General features: G+C 36.5%; 1 protein-coding gene across 7 annotated transcripts in view; it reads right to left on the bottom strand.

Annotated features, from left to right (window-relative positions):
• The window catches only part of ERC2 (ELKS/RAB6-interacting/CAST family member 2), a 551904-nt gene that overhangs the window by 451941 nt on the left and 83299 nt on the right, over nucleotides 1-16664 (bottom strand). For all 7 annotated transcript variants that reach the window (XR_004253689.1, XR_004253691.1, XR_004253692.1 and 4 more), the window contains exon 3: nucleotides 11959-12375. Coding sequence is in view for 1 of the 7 variants with exons in the window: in XM_032193894.1 (XP_032049785.1) it covers nucleotides 11959-12375 (417 nt within the window). In the remaining 6 variants the exon portion in view is untranslated. The remainder of the gene's footprint in view (nucleotides 1-11958; nucleotides 12376-16664) is intronic.

The raw sequence follows: 16664 nt of genomic DNA, 5'->3' as shown, positions 1-16664 counted from the left end.
AAGGCGTTTCAGCAGTCGGTATGCATGACAATGGTGAAACTCCAATTGATTCAAAAGAGGAAGATGACATTAGTTTGCTCTCCTACATTTGTAAATTAACGTAACTTGCACCTTGGTTAAAACTTGGAGCCAAATTCCACTATTCAGACATAATTGCTGACTTGCTGTATAGAGAGCTTCACTTCACTTTTTACTCTACTTGCATAGAATCTTAGATGCAGCTATTCTAAATTGCATTCACTTTACAGACTGAATACAATTCTTGTGAGCATCTTTCCATTAAATTGAAATGAAGGTATTGCTCTTCTTAATTCATTCTATCACTGTAAAATGAGCTACAATAAATAGGGCACGATATCTGTGAAAGGGATGCAAGCCAGTATAAAATCCAATCTGCATTCAAGAGTGCCATCTAGTGACTATAATAAGTCTACGTACTTGCTGTGAATGATGTGAACAGATCAAGTTAGGTACTTTTTTTTTAAAGGAGTTTTAGAGAGATTTTAGAAGAGATTCAACATTTGAAACTGTAGAATAACAAAGTTTATCATCCATAACAGGCACTTCTGGCTGTAGATATCTCATTTGAAGGCAGATTACTATACCTCCCACTCTTCTCTGCGCTGGTGCGGCCTCACCTCGAGTACTGTGTGCAGCTCTGGCACCAAAATACAAGGACATTAAACTGTTGGAGAGTGTCCAGAGGAGGGCGACGAAGATGGTGAAGGGCCTAGAGGGGAAGACATATGAGAAGCGGCTGAGGGCACTGGGCCTGTTCAGCCTGGAGGAGGCTGAGGGGAGACCTCATCACAGTCAACTACAACTTCCTTGCGAAGGGAGTGGAGAGGCAGGTGACCTATTCTCCGTAAATACCAGTGATAGGACCCACAGGAAGGGTGTTAAGCTGAGGCAGGGGAAGTTTAGGCTGGACATCAGGAAGGGGTTCTTCACCGAGAGGGTGGTTGCACACTGGAACAGGCTCCCCAGTGAAGTAGTCACTGCACCAAGCCTGTCTGAATTTAAGAAGCGATTGGACTGTGCACTTAGTCACATTGTCTAAACTTTTGGGCAGACCTGCGTGGTGCCAGGAGTTGGAGTTGATGATCCTTATGGGTCCCTTCCAACTCAGGATATTCTATGATTCTATGATATTCTGAAGCAACTCATAATTTGTAATTCGTAATTTGGATGTCAGTGACTTCCAGTGCTGAATGTATTTTCCCGTACTGCAAAGCCTGTGTCATCATACACCTCACAGCACATATGCATGAAAATTCATGTCCAGAAGTCCAACTGTTCCAGAGGAAGCAAAGTAAGGTGCATGCAACTGGACAAGTGATGTCTGGGAAGGCTGCTGAGTATTAAGGAAACACACTGCATTTATCTTTACATAAAAAAGTACAGAGCTAACTTTTCCTGGTTATTGTCACTAATCTCCATGCATGGAGAATGGTTTGTGATAAGGAGAAGAGTTGAGATGGTTCACTAATACAGCTCCCTATGCTGTGCAATTTATATGATGCTCACAGACACTACTCATAAGCATGCATATCATTGCACTCAGGTTTCAATGCGATCAGGGATATTTTTTTCATTGTAACTCTGAACACCAACATTAATACTTTTCAGGGGATTTCATGTCTTTTTCTTTTTCTTTTTTTTTTAAAAAGAAGAAACTATACAATTCCGGTGGATAGTTGAAACAAGCATCTGAAAAAGGTATGATATCAGAGTCAGAAGCTAATGAAGAAAACAGAACCTACAGTACTCTATACTTCACAAGTTATATGACTGCAGATCATAAACCATCTGCTAACTTAAAAGGAAAGAAACTGGAAACTCAAGCAAATAAAAAAAATCTTTACTCTTGGACTATTGCATAAGTGTTTTTTGGGTTTTGTGGGTTTTGTTTTGTTGTTTGTTTTTCGTTGTTGTTTTGTTTTTTGTTTTTTGTGTTTTTTTTAAATCTGCACCCCTTGAGAAGAGGATATATGAAAAAAAATACACCAGGTTTACCCAGACCTCCCATTTTCATAGCACAGTTTTTCTAGGAAAACATAAAATGTGTTATGTAACCTTTATTTTAATGTAAACAATGCTACAAAAGAATAACGTGATCATAGGATTTATCATAATTTCTAGTAGATTTTAATATGTACTGCTTGTATAACATGTCATTGGCTACTTATTCATTCAATGCACTGACTAAAGTGACTAAAACCTCTTCTGTATTAGTCAGATATCAGTCAGTTATACACATTTAGAAAACTGATGCATGCTTTAGAAAAAAAAAAGAAAAAAGTTTTTCACTTCAGCTCTCCAGTAAGTGGCATCTGCTGCCAATGTCTGGTGAAGAAGGACCAAGAACCATGCTTTAAAGACCACATCTGAACCATAATTGGACTTACCTTGCACCTAGCTACCACAGCAAATGCACTGCTTCATTACCAAACAATTGTTTCTGGTCAAAAATAATCCTGAAGAATCAATACTAATTCTTATGGGTTTTATACAGTTGTAATTAAACAATTTATCTGGGAGAAATCTGAACTCAATTTAACTTCAGTCTTAAAATATCATCTGTATATTACCAATAGTCACAAAAGGATATGAGGCAAATAAAAGCAAAAGTTAATAACAATTATTAGAAAAAAAAAGCAGGTACTTAGTATGTGATAGGCTATTTCTTGTTCGGCAACCAAAGACCACTGCATCCGTTTTATTAAACCTTGTAAAAATTCAGCTGTGTTATGAAAGAGCAAGTAGAAATGTAACTAACTCACCATGTGCAGGAACTTTCTGAAAAGATAGCATGAAATGAGAAATTACGCAAGCTCTCACTCTCTTAATGCATGATCTTTAGAAGATTTTTCAATGTGAATTTTTGTGTTAAATAATGAGCCAAAAAAATAAAGACATTGTTTAGTTTAAAATCATTGTTATAAATCTAAAAACAAAGATTCGCTTGTTTTTGTAAATAAATTTATATTCAGGGAAATATAAGGCATCAAGAGCCATGGCTGATTAAAGCATTGTGACCAAAGAAATATGCTTTTTGTTACTTATCTATTAACAGATGGAAATAATGCTTTCTGCAAATGCAGATTTTTAAGGAGAAAAGTGTGTGAAGTACATTCCCTTTAGTAACATATCCTTTCACTTTAGCAAGGACTAATCCCAACTGAAACACTTTCACAAGAAATACTTGCTTGAAGTGAATTAGGAATCAGCTTGCCAGCACAGCAGAGCAATGGCAGCATAAGAATTTTCCTAGTAGAGGATGACTAGCCAGTACTCAGTGACATACAACTAAGAACCTGTTTGCAATTACCAAGTATAGTAGCAACAAACTGAGTAAGCATTTTTCTCTATGTCAATTACTAGATTTTCTTCTTCTGAATTATAGCAGTGGAATTTGGACTGTGTGCAAAATCTTCTAATATCAAAAGTGTCTAGGTCAGAATACAAGCCATATATTTAAAGAAAATAAATTCAAGTGAATGTGTAAAAAGCAGAGCAATTAAAAATACAACAGATATGTCCCTTACCTCTCCTGAGTCTGTAGAATATGAAACACTATAGGTTTGTCTTTCTACACCTCCCAAAAAATTGGGAACATATTACTATCTATATTGTATTGAATATACATTCCTCTTACAGTAATTAGGGAAGTGTGTCTGATTTACACTTCACTAGATCACGCCTCTTTTTTATTTATCACTTCATTGCCTTCAATAAGAACCATGAAGTGTTTTTAAAAGACCAGCAGGAATATCGCTTGACTCTTACACGGAATTGGAAGGAACAGGCAAGGGCCTAAACCCTACAGATATGCTTAATAGTAAATAGTCCCCTGAGTTCAGATAAACTGCCTATATTAATAAGGCCCTTAATCTTGAAACAATAGCCACTAAAACACAGAACCAGCAACTATTCTAAATATATTCATAATATAATGGCTCTAAAAAAAAAAAAAAGTCTGGTTTTATTGGTATTTTAGACTTTATGTTTCAGGGAGGAGAAGAACAATCTGAAAAGAAACTGATTTACGTGTGATGACTTATGTGCTGCTAAGTGGAGATAAGCCAAATGGGTGAAGGAGTCAGCCCCATCTATGGAAAAGCTACAGTGAACTACTTCCTTCTTGGTTACACCTTGCTTGGTGTAACCAAGCACTTGTCAGAAGTCCAGATTCATTCTTTCTTTCAAATCTAATCCCATTCACTGTAACTATGATTCTATGAACTCACTCAGCTAATGCCATTAACCTCATTCAGATGACTCATGGAAGAAAAACACAGACAGGATTTGGTTCTGAGTTATTTTCAAACATACCCGCGTTTTGGCGTATATGCCCTTCAGAAGACATGGGTTACTTTTTCAACGTTTTAACAAAATCTTAAAATCTTAAATGCTGAGATAGGATATCTATTTATACTCATTGTCAAATTTTATATCTGATAATAAATATACCAAAACCTCTATAATCATGTCAGACTATCAGGCTCAAACTGTCAACATAAAAAATATCAACCTTTCATCACAATCATCTCACAAGGCAACAAATACATCTCTAAAATTAGGAGATGACTAGATAAGTTAGTGACCAGAAATTCTAGTTCCAGTAGATCAAAGACAATGTGTTCTTTCTGAAGAAAGGTGTCAGATTGGTTCAACAACATTACATCTGTTTACTAAATAAGAAATCTTGTTTCATTAAATGGTTTGGTCTAACACTCCATGTTGCCTTTATCAGTCTTAAGTTCATGTGAAGCTCCAGGGAGAGTTTATATTAGGCATATTCTAGTGTCTACTATACACTCCCACTATTATTACTCACCTAAGCCATGCAAATACAAAGACAAAACTTATTTGCTACACAGTTTAAGATGTGTACAAGGAAAAATTTTAGCAAATGAAAAACAGTATTTCCTTTTAGGAGGCAGGTTTCAGGATTCTTTTTGTTGTTTTGGTATAAAGATGACATAGCATTTTCTTCTCTTGTTTTCACATCCACATACACACACGTGCACACACACTCATTGTCAAAACGTTAGCCTGTTGCTGTTTCTCAGAAGTCAAACTTATGCAATTTCAATGCCTGGGTTTTTGGTCTGGATAAAAGGCTGCATGACTCCTACAACAAACCTTGCTAATGGATTTCTCTCACCATCAGCTTTTTCAACTTAGTTAAAATCTGTGATGTGCTGAAAACAGCAGTTTTATTTCAGGATTTAGAAGACTAGCTATTAGAACAACAAAATGGGGTTTGGAGTTATATAGGTTTAAAAAAAGTAGAACTTTGTTGGGGGGAGGGTTATACAAAGCAACCTTCTAGAGTTCTAGAGCTTTTTTCTTGGGAGACGGTGCTGCAGGCAGTAAGAGATGTCAGTTTACAGCAACTTCAACAATAACTGCAATTATTCAGATTCTCAGTCTCTTCTAGTATTCTTATGAAAATGCTTATACAGTTGGAAAGCACTGCTATCATAAAAAGATTCAATAGAGGCCTTTGTATGAAAAGGACAGTACAGAATAATTTTCCAGAACATTTTCCTTCTGGGGTGTTACAGGACAATGCATCTGGAAAAAAAGTTTGTTCAGGTTTAAGGTCCACATCCAAATCCTTATTGCCTTCTGGGTGAAGGTCTGTAATTTTAAGACCACAGTAAGTGCACTCAACATGACTGTTAATTTAATGTTTGCTTAACAGTACACTCTTAAATTCTTTGTAAGGTTTTTAAGTAGGAAGACAGCATCTGCCATACGAGGTCAGATCATTAACTAATGATACTTCGTATCCTGCCTTTAAATTTGTCCAACTAGTGCCCCAAAGGAAGTTAAAAGCACAAAACAATTGTATCTCACTATGAAATGCAGGTAGGGGGCAGCAAGAGTGGGGCACATTCTTGTACGTGTCCAGTATAACTAGAAGAATACAGGGATGAAGCTTCATTAAGTTCATTGGTTTGATAAGGATGAACTGTATTTCACCACGAATACAAAACAACTTGACTGAAGTCTTAATTCTCTGACCTGATCCTAAAATATCATTTTTATATATAAAGAACAGCCTAGACCAACACATAAATACTATATAATCAAGCCTACACTTCTTTCAGTCGGTTATCAACATGATCTTACAAGACAGTTAAAAACAGAAGGAAAATAAAAAGCAGTGGCCTTTAAGAGCATTAGATCTTCCTCCTCAAGAGACAGGTTGTGATGTAACAGAAAGTTACCCAATGTTGAGGTACAGTCTTGCCCACACTTGAAATTGAATTGATCCACATGAATTTTTAAAATACACAAAACACTAATTGCCTTGCACGAGGTAGATAGGACTGGTTATCTGACTAGCTCTCCAGATCTGGCTGGCTTGAACCAGGGTCTGTGCTATCAGGGAAGATTGCTTGGGCTAGAAATCTCAAATCTAAAGGCAACTCTTCCATCCCAAGCACTCAGCTGACCTTAAATGAAGAACTGAAAACCCTCTTATGCAAGGCCTACTCAGCACACAAATGTCCATCCTACCCTTTTTCTAAGCTTCTTCACTTCCTACTGTCTCCTTCTCAAGGTGATTTGACCAAAGCTGTTTACAGCAGTTTCCAGCACCTCATGTTTTAAACATAAACTGCTTAACTCAGTGTGCTAAAATACATTTTCCTATTTTCATTCAAATCTTTCAACAGACACTCCAATTTCACTTCCAGTACTGTTCCATTCACAAAGCAGACTGAAATGAATAGCCACTCCGCAGAACACACGGTGGCCAAGGAATGGAAGAGGAGCTCATGCAGATTGATTCCTCAGCTTCAGCATTCATTTCCTGGGGGGCCAGTTTGCTGGCTTAACTTCTGTTTCACTTCCCTAATCGGTAGGAGAGAGGTAGAAGAGAACAGACTAGGAAAGAAATTAAGAGAATTTATAAAAAATAGACGTGCCAAAATTATGTGCAACACAGACCACTGGACATATAAATATATTTGTTATATTTCAAGAGATGAAGTTCTGGAAGATACATTCACACTTCTGTGATTTCCTTAGTTTTGTGTTGACTGATTCAAATGAGATGCATAAGGTAACTGTTGTTTATAATGAGCAATGTATACACTAACACTACATCTTAAATAGTTTGGTGCTTTGTTTGGGTTTTGTACTTTTTAAATCCTCAGAGATGGTTCTTCCTTCTACCCCCTCCCCCACTTTTATTTTCATTATATTTTACATTAATAACATAGCACTCATCTTTTTTTTTTTTTTAAAGTCTCTAAGAAGGTAGAAATACAACTTCTCCCTGAATAGATCAAGCGATCAAAGAGTGTCTATCAGATGGCACTGTTAAGGTGTCAGACTGTGCAGAGCAACTACAGAGATGCGTAAATCACTCTTAATCTAGTTCTCTTTTCAGTCAGAGTCACAAATTTCTACACTGACAAGTTTTGTTTTCTTATCTTAGAACATTCATTAAAATAAGAAAAGTTTTAGCTATGTATTATCGGATGGAAACTATTACTAAATGAAAATAATTTAAAATAAATGTTAAAGATAGCACGTAATATGACCAAATGCACTTTTAAGAATAATAAACAGTGCTACAAGTATAAATTCTATGGGATCTGTAGCTTTTACATCTTCATTCCAATAAGGTTCCTCAATGTATTCTATAACTTAACCACTCCCTCTGGGTACATCTTCTTGCACTTTGGAGAGCCTAAAACAGAGAAGTATACAAAGGAATTCAAGGGAATTGAATTCAAAGGAATTCAATTCACTCCTCCCCTCAAATTCAGCTCTGATTCTTTCTAAGAAAACTCATCAACAGATCAGAAGTGTGAGTCATGTAAGTAACCTATTGCCAAGCAGTAGTATGTTTACAGAACAAAGACTTAGGAAGAACACAAAGAAAAGATTAAAGGAAACAAAACAAAACAAAACAAAAAAGTAATCATTTTTCTGTTTAATTTTTAGCTAGGCTCTAAGATGTTTGTGTGCAGCCCTAAAGTCCGAACACATGAACTCGGTCAACAGCTGTGCAATGATAACATTTCTACTGCTGGGGACAACACTAGCTTTGATGCAACTCAAGACAGTCCTCAGTTTAGCTTCTAAAGGATGCCCCTTGCAGGAATGATGTCAGGATCAACATTTGCCCCCTCCACATACTGAAAGGTATAAAAAGATCACGAACAAACTCTTGTTTTAACTCATTCCAAAACTATTTTTTTAGCTGCTTTTCAAACATCAATGTCAGTTTCACACGGACATTTTTCTCATATTCAGGATTCCAAACTAGTGGTGGTGATGTCATGGGGAGCAAGCCTGTCCTTAGAGAAACTGAATCCTAAGTGAAAAGCTTTCTGATCCTCCACATGAACTTATAAACACTATTGCAACCAAGCACCCTGGCAAGAATATCATGGGGCAAACAAAACCTGAATGGGCTAAATTAGAAGTAGTAACTATTCTCTAGAGCATAATCAGGTTGTGTCTACTTTTTCATGTCTGGAGTGACTGTCAATATTGCAAAGTCCTTCTTCTGTATGCTTAAGAGGTAACCTTAAAAACATGTATTACTATTGATACTTTGATAGAAAGTAATTCGCTTTATAGCTACTGATTAGATTAATATTTTGAGCTGAGCCAGGAGAAATAAAAGGAAAGAGGTACTAACGAACCAAATAAAGACATTCAGTCCAGAATGGTTGTTAATCTACGTAACTAACTTCAGGGAAGAAATGTTTGGTGTTGATAAAGTATTTCCTTAGTAAATTACTACTGGCTCCAGTGTAAGACATTTACAGTAAACACCAAAAGTCTGCAAGGCATCTGTTCTATTCACAGTGAAAGAAGGAACTTCGCTCCATTAATAACTTTAAAAACATGCAATAACTAATTCATGATGGCAGTTCAAATCCTATCAGTGACCTTAATTATTTGACCAAGCTGAGTTCAAGATAGAGAAATTTAAAAAACATTTGAAAGTTTAAAAGTGCACTTTAAATTATAATAAAGCTGTGTTCTTCTTTCTACTAAATGTAGAGAAGGAAAAAAAACACTGTAGCACTAAGCTGCGTACAACAACCTTATTTTAAGAATACATGCAAGGTAAGAGTTAAAATGTGCATATAAAATCCTGCATGATCTCAGATTCCATTTGAGTGAAACTGTATGTTACATAGAGAGGGCATGTGTAATAATATGTGTATGTATACATAATAAAATACTTGCTGGAATTTTAACATTTCACTTTACTGGAGATTTAGTGGGACTTTGCCTAAGGCAAGTTTTTAATAGCAATAATAAAAAAATACTTAATGGTACTTAGGGTAAATAATGTGCGGCCACTATGTTTAAAAAAAAAGTAATACCAAACATCTGTACTAGATTTCCACATGCTAAAATCACCATATTACCTACAGTTCTCCCAAAATTATAGGAAAAAAATGTTTATTTTAAATTCTAGAAAAGACATGCGATAACCTATTTAAGAACTAGAAGGCAGGCATCGTGTGTTTTATGACATGAATGTATATTTAGTGATCTTCATGGTACTTAATTCTGAACGTAAGGATGCAATGGTATGACATCATGGCCTGAAGACAGACCTCCAAATTTTAACCTACTAACACAGGGACTGCCAGACCCAAGAACATTCTTTTGCACATGGGTATTTCCAAGAACCAGTTTGTTACAGGACACATGATTTCCTTATGAAAGCAGACACCATATATTGTTTTCTTCCAGAAAATAACAATAAAAATCAGCTACCTTAAAAAAAAAAAAAAAAAAAAAAAAAAAAAAGGTAAACGTTTAGTTTCTAAGGAGTTCACATGCCCCACATGTCATGCTTCCAAGCTTCCTACAGCAAACTTCAGATCTGCTGGGAAAAATAAACCAATCAATCAGCAGCCACAAATATGTGCTGGAGAGAGAGAGGATTTCACCCAAAGCTTTGGATTCTTACAGCAGCAAGGAAGTTCTTTGCTAAAATCCTCAGGTCAACAGATAGTTCCTGCCAATCTGACACAGATTCTGTTCAGCAAACCTAGTAAATTTTTAAGCTTTGACCAAGGCATATCAGCATGTCATAAGCAGAAACTGCAGCGAACACCTCTGTAAACTTGCAGTGCTCCCCAGGAACCTCTTTATTCTCATATAAATTCAGAGATTTTTTTTCCTATGCCCAGAGAGTAACCCAGAGGGAACTCTGAAATATTTTATCTACTTTTCAAGCTCTACTTAATTCTACATGTATTTCTTTTACTACTCTTGGAAGGTTATTCAAGAACTTGACTGCTACGCTAATTAAAAACCTTCTTCAAATTTCCACTGTCAATGAATTCAACACCCAATACATAACCAAGTTAGTATTAAGTGATACTGATAAGTGATACTGATAATATACATGAGGTACAATCACAGAAAGAAAAAAAAAAAAAAAAAAAAAAAAAACAAGATTTAACAGATAGCAAGTCATCCATGCCTGAAACCTACTGTAAGTAGTCTGTTTTAACTAGTATTTTGGAAACAGCAGAGCAAATTCCAACAACTTCTCTGCTAGTTAAAGAACTTCTCCCACATACCATATATCCACATACCATAGATTCAGTATCATTAATTCCTCGTGCAAGTCCTTTCAGGGCCCTGAAGTATGAAAAGACCTCATTAACTGGTGACCTTGCTTATCAGTGAAAGTTCTGTGTGAGGAAAGGTTCACAAGGATCCACACGTTCACCAGAAAACTTTATTGGAATATATGATTGTGCCTTGCAAATTTTCCAGCATTTCCAAGTTTTAGATGGGCTCCAGATACCATTGAGTCCTCATTTTCCAGGTCAAACAAAATAAAAATGGGAAAAAAAAAAAAACTTTCAATGCATTTGAAGAATTCCTTTTCACTACCATAGTAGCTGTAATTTAAAAATTTAAATATAAAACAATTCACCCATAGCAAAGAAAATATTTTGTCAACATTCTGTAGATGTAAATAGCTCTTCTTAATCTTTAGCATTATACAAGAGTCAATAAGAGTTTTCTATGTTCTTGTACTAATTTTATTCATGTTTTGATATATCAGGAAATTAGTGTTTTTTACCAGACTAGAAGTTCACATCAGACTACACTGTTCTGAACTTCTAAGGAAACAGAGCTGTAGGTCCTGATTCCCCTTTACTGTGGGTAGCTTGTACTCGGTCTCTCTGAAACTATTGCCCTTCTCAGCAGGAAGCATCAGGATCTCTCTCCGAAAGACTCACGGCCTCGTTTCCCTGACACTGGTCATGTAAGCTGTTGGGATGCAGAGGGACACACAGGCTTGACAGTGGGTAAGATTTCCTTCAGTTGTCCTAATTCAATTATCACAAATCCAGTCCCAAAATTCATCAGCAAGTGATGTGGGCAGCTGGTGTAGGAGGGCTTGGGCGCAAATCTATCAAAGCGCAGCACAACCATCACCCCAGTGCTTCAATATGGCAACGTTATGCAACATATATCCCCCAAAATTGTATACCACACATGAAAATGCATTAGAAATAAACAAAGGCTTCTGGCTATGGAAGGCAAAACATTTTAAAACACTGATTTCAAATACAACGGGTATAAAACAAAAAAGTAGCGTGCACCTTTGACTATTTAATTTATAACAGTAAGAGGTGTTCATTCTCTCTTCAGTAGTTCTAATCATCTTGGTTTGTCAAATTTTGATTTGTCAAAATGCAATAAGCCAGAATGTATGCAAAGATCAACAAAGACAATAAGCCTCAAGTGACACTTTTCTTCCACAATCTCTTAGTCCTGCTTTGTGTTTATTTTTGATTTAAAACAAATGTATCCTTCTTTTTTTCTAAAGAAACACTGAAAGCAGAAGATACTCAGACACTTGAAAATATATTTCTAAAACTGCAGCAAGCACTTTGGCAGTATCTTTTAAATTAACAAATAATGAGTTTTCCTTACCTCTCTAAGATGTATGTTTTCCTTCTCCTTTTGGTCTAATATCACTTCTAAATGATTAACCTGAGATTCAGCTTCTGCAATCCTTCGAGTTCTCTCATTGTCATCTTCCATTCCTTTAGATGGCAAACCTTTACTTTGCAACATTTCCAGAAGCTTTTTTATTGATTCATCTCTAGCATTTAGTGTTTGCTTTTGTGTTTCAATCCTAAGCTCCATTTCTTCTAGAGTTTTTCTTAATAGGAAAAGCTCTTTAGCTTGTCTGTCATGTTCTGCTTGAAGCCTTCGAAAATTCTCCTCTGTGAGCTCAATGGTAAAATGCTCAGCCCCTCGGTTTCCACTTTCTTGCTGCAGAAGATGATTAAGGTCTCTCTGGGTTCTAAGCTCATCTTGAAGTGCCTGGATTGTCATTTGCAGATGCTGCAATAAATGAAAAAAAAAAAAAAAAAATCAATTTATGATCCAAATGCAGGATTAGTCTTTGATTAAACTTTTGTTGTATGCTGTTACAAAAATTCTTTAGAATTGATGAAACTATAATAAATGACCTTATAAAATAGCAAATCCATGTGACGATGTTTATACTTATATTTTTTCAAGTGCTTCTAGAAAAGTAAATGAAAACACACACACAGTGTCAGCTACATATAAAATGAAGAGCAAAGAAGGCAAACCAACAAACCCAAACACTAGGCAGTGACACATCCATTAGTACAGTCAAGATGTACCTATAAAGCTGGAAGACTCAGTATTCCATGTTTTCTAAATTACTTCATAGACTAAAGGTGATTCTACCCTGCAGGGTGCTCAGCAGTTGAGTTATGAAGTCAATCAAAGCACTCACTGTAATTGAAGGGAGCTTGGCAGGAAGCTAGAGGAGGGAGGGCATTTGGTTGGTTGGTTGTTTTTTTGTTTTTTTTTCTTTTTGGAAACTAAAGCTATGAACATGTTTAGTAAACAGGATTACTGCATCTCTAACAAGCAAACAAAAATACACAATAAATATTGAATTTTGAAAAAAATTGACTGCGAATAATAGACAAACCTTTGTTCTCCTGGCATCCAAAAACTGAACAGCATGGCAAACGAAAAAATGAAGCAAAATCAACATAAAGGCCAGATGCAAGCAAAGGAGATTCAACAGAAAGAACTGAATTCAACAAAAAATACCTCCAACAGAAAAGATAATTTTATTGAGTTATACAAAACAGCACCAACAACCTCACAATATACAATACCTAAGCTAAAGACAGACTTCATTTAAATAGATGTGACAAAGTGTCAAAAATAATTAATCCCATAATGAATAATAATATTCCTATTTCAACTTACTATTCTTTTCCACTAAGCTTTTCAAAACACAGTAACTTGTCCTAAAATATTTGTATTATATCTGAGTAAAACTGATAAATCTTGCACTCCTTAATCAATGCAATCAAAATTGAAAATGATTTTTCCCATATTAAGATTGGGGTATAGATAATTATCCTAAATTATTAGAATATCATGTTGCATGTCTGAAAATGTTTTTCTTATTTTTTCCTCTATTCATTCCTCTACCCAGCATACTGAATATACAGAAATACAAGTTCCCCAATAGCTAAGTGTGCTGTGCCAGAAGACCCTTACATGTAGGAATTCTGTCAGTATGATTTAGATGACTTAATGCATGGCACCAGACTTTTTGACATTAATGAATATTCTTCAGCTCCACACTCCAATAAAACAATTAATAATTCATTAACACATTAACTCAGTATGGGAGGCTTCTTTAGTTCATTTGAGGCTACCTTCACATTTAGCACAATTTTATCTAGAGGTGTCAGTATGTAACAAAAACCTGAATTTAAGCTGAAAGAAAAATGTAAAACTTAAAATAATGTTTTGAAATCACAGTTTTTATCAGTTATTTCAAATGGAGAAGCATTACCTGTAGTGGAATTCTCTACGTTGAATCTGTTCTATTATTAAATGACAGTATTTTTATAAGTGTTGAGAGGTTAAATCTCTTAATATTTGCATCTCATTAGGCACACGCTCAGGAGCATTCAAATGTAGGCTACACACTTACTGCCTTGCTTTTACTGAACGGCAATGATACTTAATTCTTTCAATTTCTTCAAGTCTCAGCATCTTTTTAATTATTTACATAAAATCTCCCAATAAGCTTTCTTTCAAAACTCCTCTTGATGTAGCAATTTTTAAACCTACTAATGTAAAACTTATGACCCCGTTATGACAATTTTAGCACAGAAATTCAGTGTATAAATGCAAATGAATCCAAAAAGTACGGAAATAATGTTCAATGACTACTATGAATGAGCGAATTAACAAAGCCAACAACAAGGCAATGGCAGAGAGACAGATGTTGCAAAGTAAACAAAACCAAAACCATTTCTTTTCAAATGCTTTTCCCCATATAAAGTCATATTTTTTGTAGATGGTCTCCACCAGTCAACACAGTGGTTATGCAATGACTCCAAAATAAAGGAAATTTCACTTCAGAGAATACAGACATTCTGATCCAATTCCTTTGTAGCTTTGTAAAACTGGCAGTTGGAGAGGAACAAAAATTTTAGATTAATAATTCTAGAAAAAAAAAAAAAAACATATACTCATTTAGACTACTCATAAATTGGCTTCAAGCTTGACAAACAGCCCCTTTGACATGCTCCAAATGAGAGAAAAATAAATATTTTTGTTGGCTTCTTCAAATTGAATATTTCAGCTTTTAAACTTTTTTGTATTTTTTAAGTAATTTAAAAATAAACTGAGCTAGATTATTTTTTTTAAGTTAAATGTTTCCTTTTGATCAAACAAAATACAATTCAACATTTTAAAATAAACATCTCTTTTACTTAATTTTCAGTTGGGTCACTGTATCAGCTAGACTTTCAGCCCAGAGGCATTTATCTGTCTGAAGATTGAATCATAGAATCATAGAATCATAGAATATCCTGAGTTGGAAGGGACCCTTAAGGATCATCAACTCCAACTCTCGACACCGCACAGGTCTACCCAAAAGTTCAGACCATGTGCCTAAGTTCACAGTCCAATCTCTTCTTAAATTCAGACAGGCTCGGTGCAGTGACCACTTCCCTGGGGAGCCTGTTCCAGTGTGCAACCACCCTCTCTGTGAAGAACCCCCTCCTGACGTCCAGCCTAAATTTCCCCTGCCTCAGCTTAACCCCGTTCCCGCGGGTCCTGTCACTAGTGTTAATGGAGAAAAGGTCTCCTGCCTCTTGACAACCCCTTACGAGGAAGTTGTAGACTGCGATGAGGTCTCCCCTCAGCCTCCTCTTCTCCAGGCTGAACAGGCCCAGTGACCTCAGCCGTTCCTCGTACGTCTTCCCCTCAAGGCCTTTCACCATCTTCGTAGCCCTCCTCTGGACACTCTCCAACAGTTTCATGTCCTTTTTATACTGTGGTGCCCAGAACTGCACACAGTACTCGAGGTGAGGCCGCACCAGCGCAGAGTAGAGCGGGACAATCACCTCCCTTGACCTACTAGCGATGCCGTTCTTGATGCACCCCAGGATACGACTGGCCCTCCTGGCTGCTAGGGCACACTGCTGGCTCATATTCAACTTGCTGTCTATCACGACTCCCAGATCCCTCTCTTCTAGGCTGCTCTCCAGCGTCTCATCGCCCAGTCTGTACGTGCAGCCAGGGTTTCCCCGTCCCAGGTGCAGGACCCGGCACTTGCTCTTATTGAACTTCATGCGATTGGTGATCGCCCAGCTCTCCAACCTGTCCAGATCCCTCTGCAAGGCCTTTACGCCCTCATTTGAGTCCACAACTCCTCCAAGTTTGGTGTCATCAGCAAACTTGCTCAAAATACCCTCTATTCCTACATCCAGATCATTTATAAAAATATTGAAAAGTACCGGCCCTAAAATGGAGCCTTGAGGGACCCCACTGGTGACCGCGATTGAAGCTCATATCTTTCCATTTTTTCAAAAAGAAAAACTGCCTGAAGTAATACATATATAACCAGAGGACCAATCCCAGACTTCGCATAAACATCATGAAATAAATCCTCTGCACTCCAAAATTATTTTGCTACTAAGCAACAGAAATGTTCAGTAACTACTATTATAGTCTAGAAATATTCACAATAAAAGATATTTTTTCCTCCAATCTGAATGATTTAAAATAGGTCTTTCAAATAAATTAGACAATACTTATTACTTGATGCTAAACACTATTTATAAATGTTTTTCTGCAGTCAAGCTGTATCTATGCAGTATCTAGAATAATTTAGCTAAGCAAAGGGAAACTCGTTTGTAAAATATTTTAAATGCTTTAAAACAGAAACAAAAGCAAACTTAACATACACATTGCTAACAGACAGCCCTTCTGAATGCAAACTCTAAAAGGCCGAAGCGTTAGATCAACCCACAAATGATGAGAATGCCCAACTCAAACAGCAATTCTGGCAAGACAAGCCAGTCACAGCCTCCCTCTGTCCCACAGCCACCTATGTACGGGGCTCTCACATTCTGCCCACAAACACGCTTGCTGCTGAGCACAACACTAATTATGGATGCAAATACATGAAACTAACAGCCTCAACTGTGGCAGGCTGCTGCTGCTACCTTGACATAATCCATTTTTGTACCCCTTCAAGACTTAGAACTCTTTGAACACGATGGACCAGATTTAGACTTCTGCTGGCACAGCCTCCCATAGCAGCAGCTAGCTCAGAA

This window comes from Aythya fuligula, chromosome 10 (assembly GCF_009819795.1).
Source record: "Aythya fuligula isolate bAytFul2 chromosome 10, bAytFul2.pri, whole genome shotgun sequence".
Lineage (NCBI taxonomy): Eukaryota > Metazoa > Chordata > Aves > Anseriformes > Anatidae > Aythya > Aythya fuligula.
The sequence above is the reverse complement of the archived record's forward strand: the minus strand, read 5'-3'. Positions and strand labels throughout refer to the sequence as shown.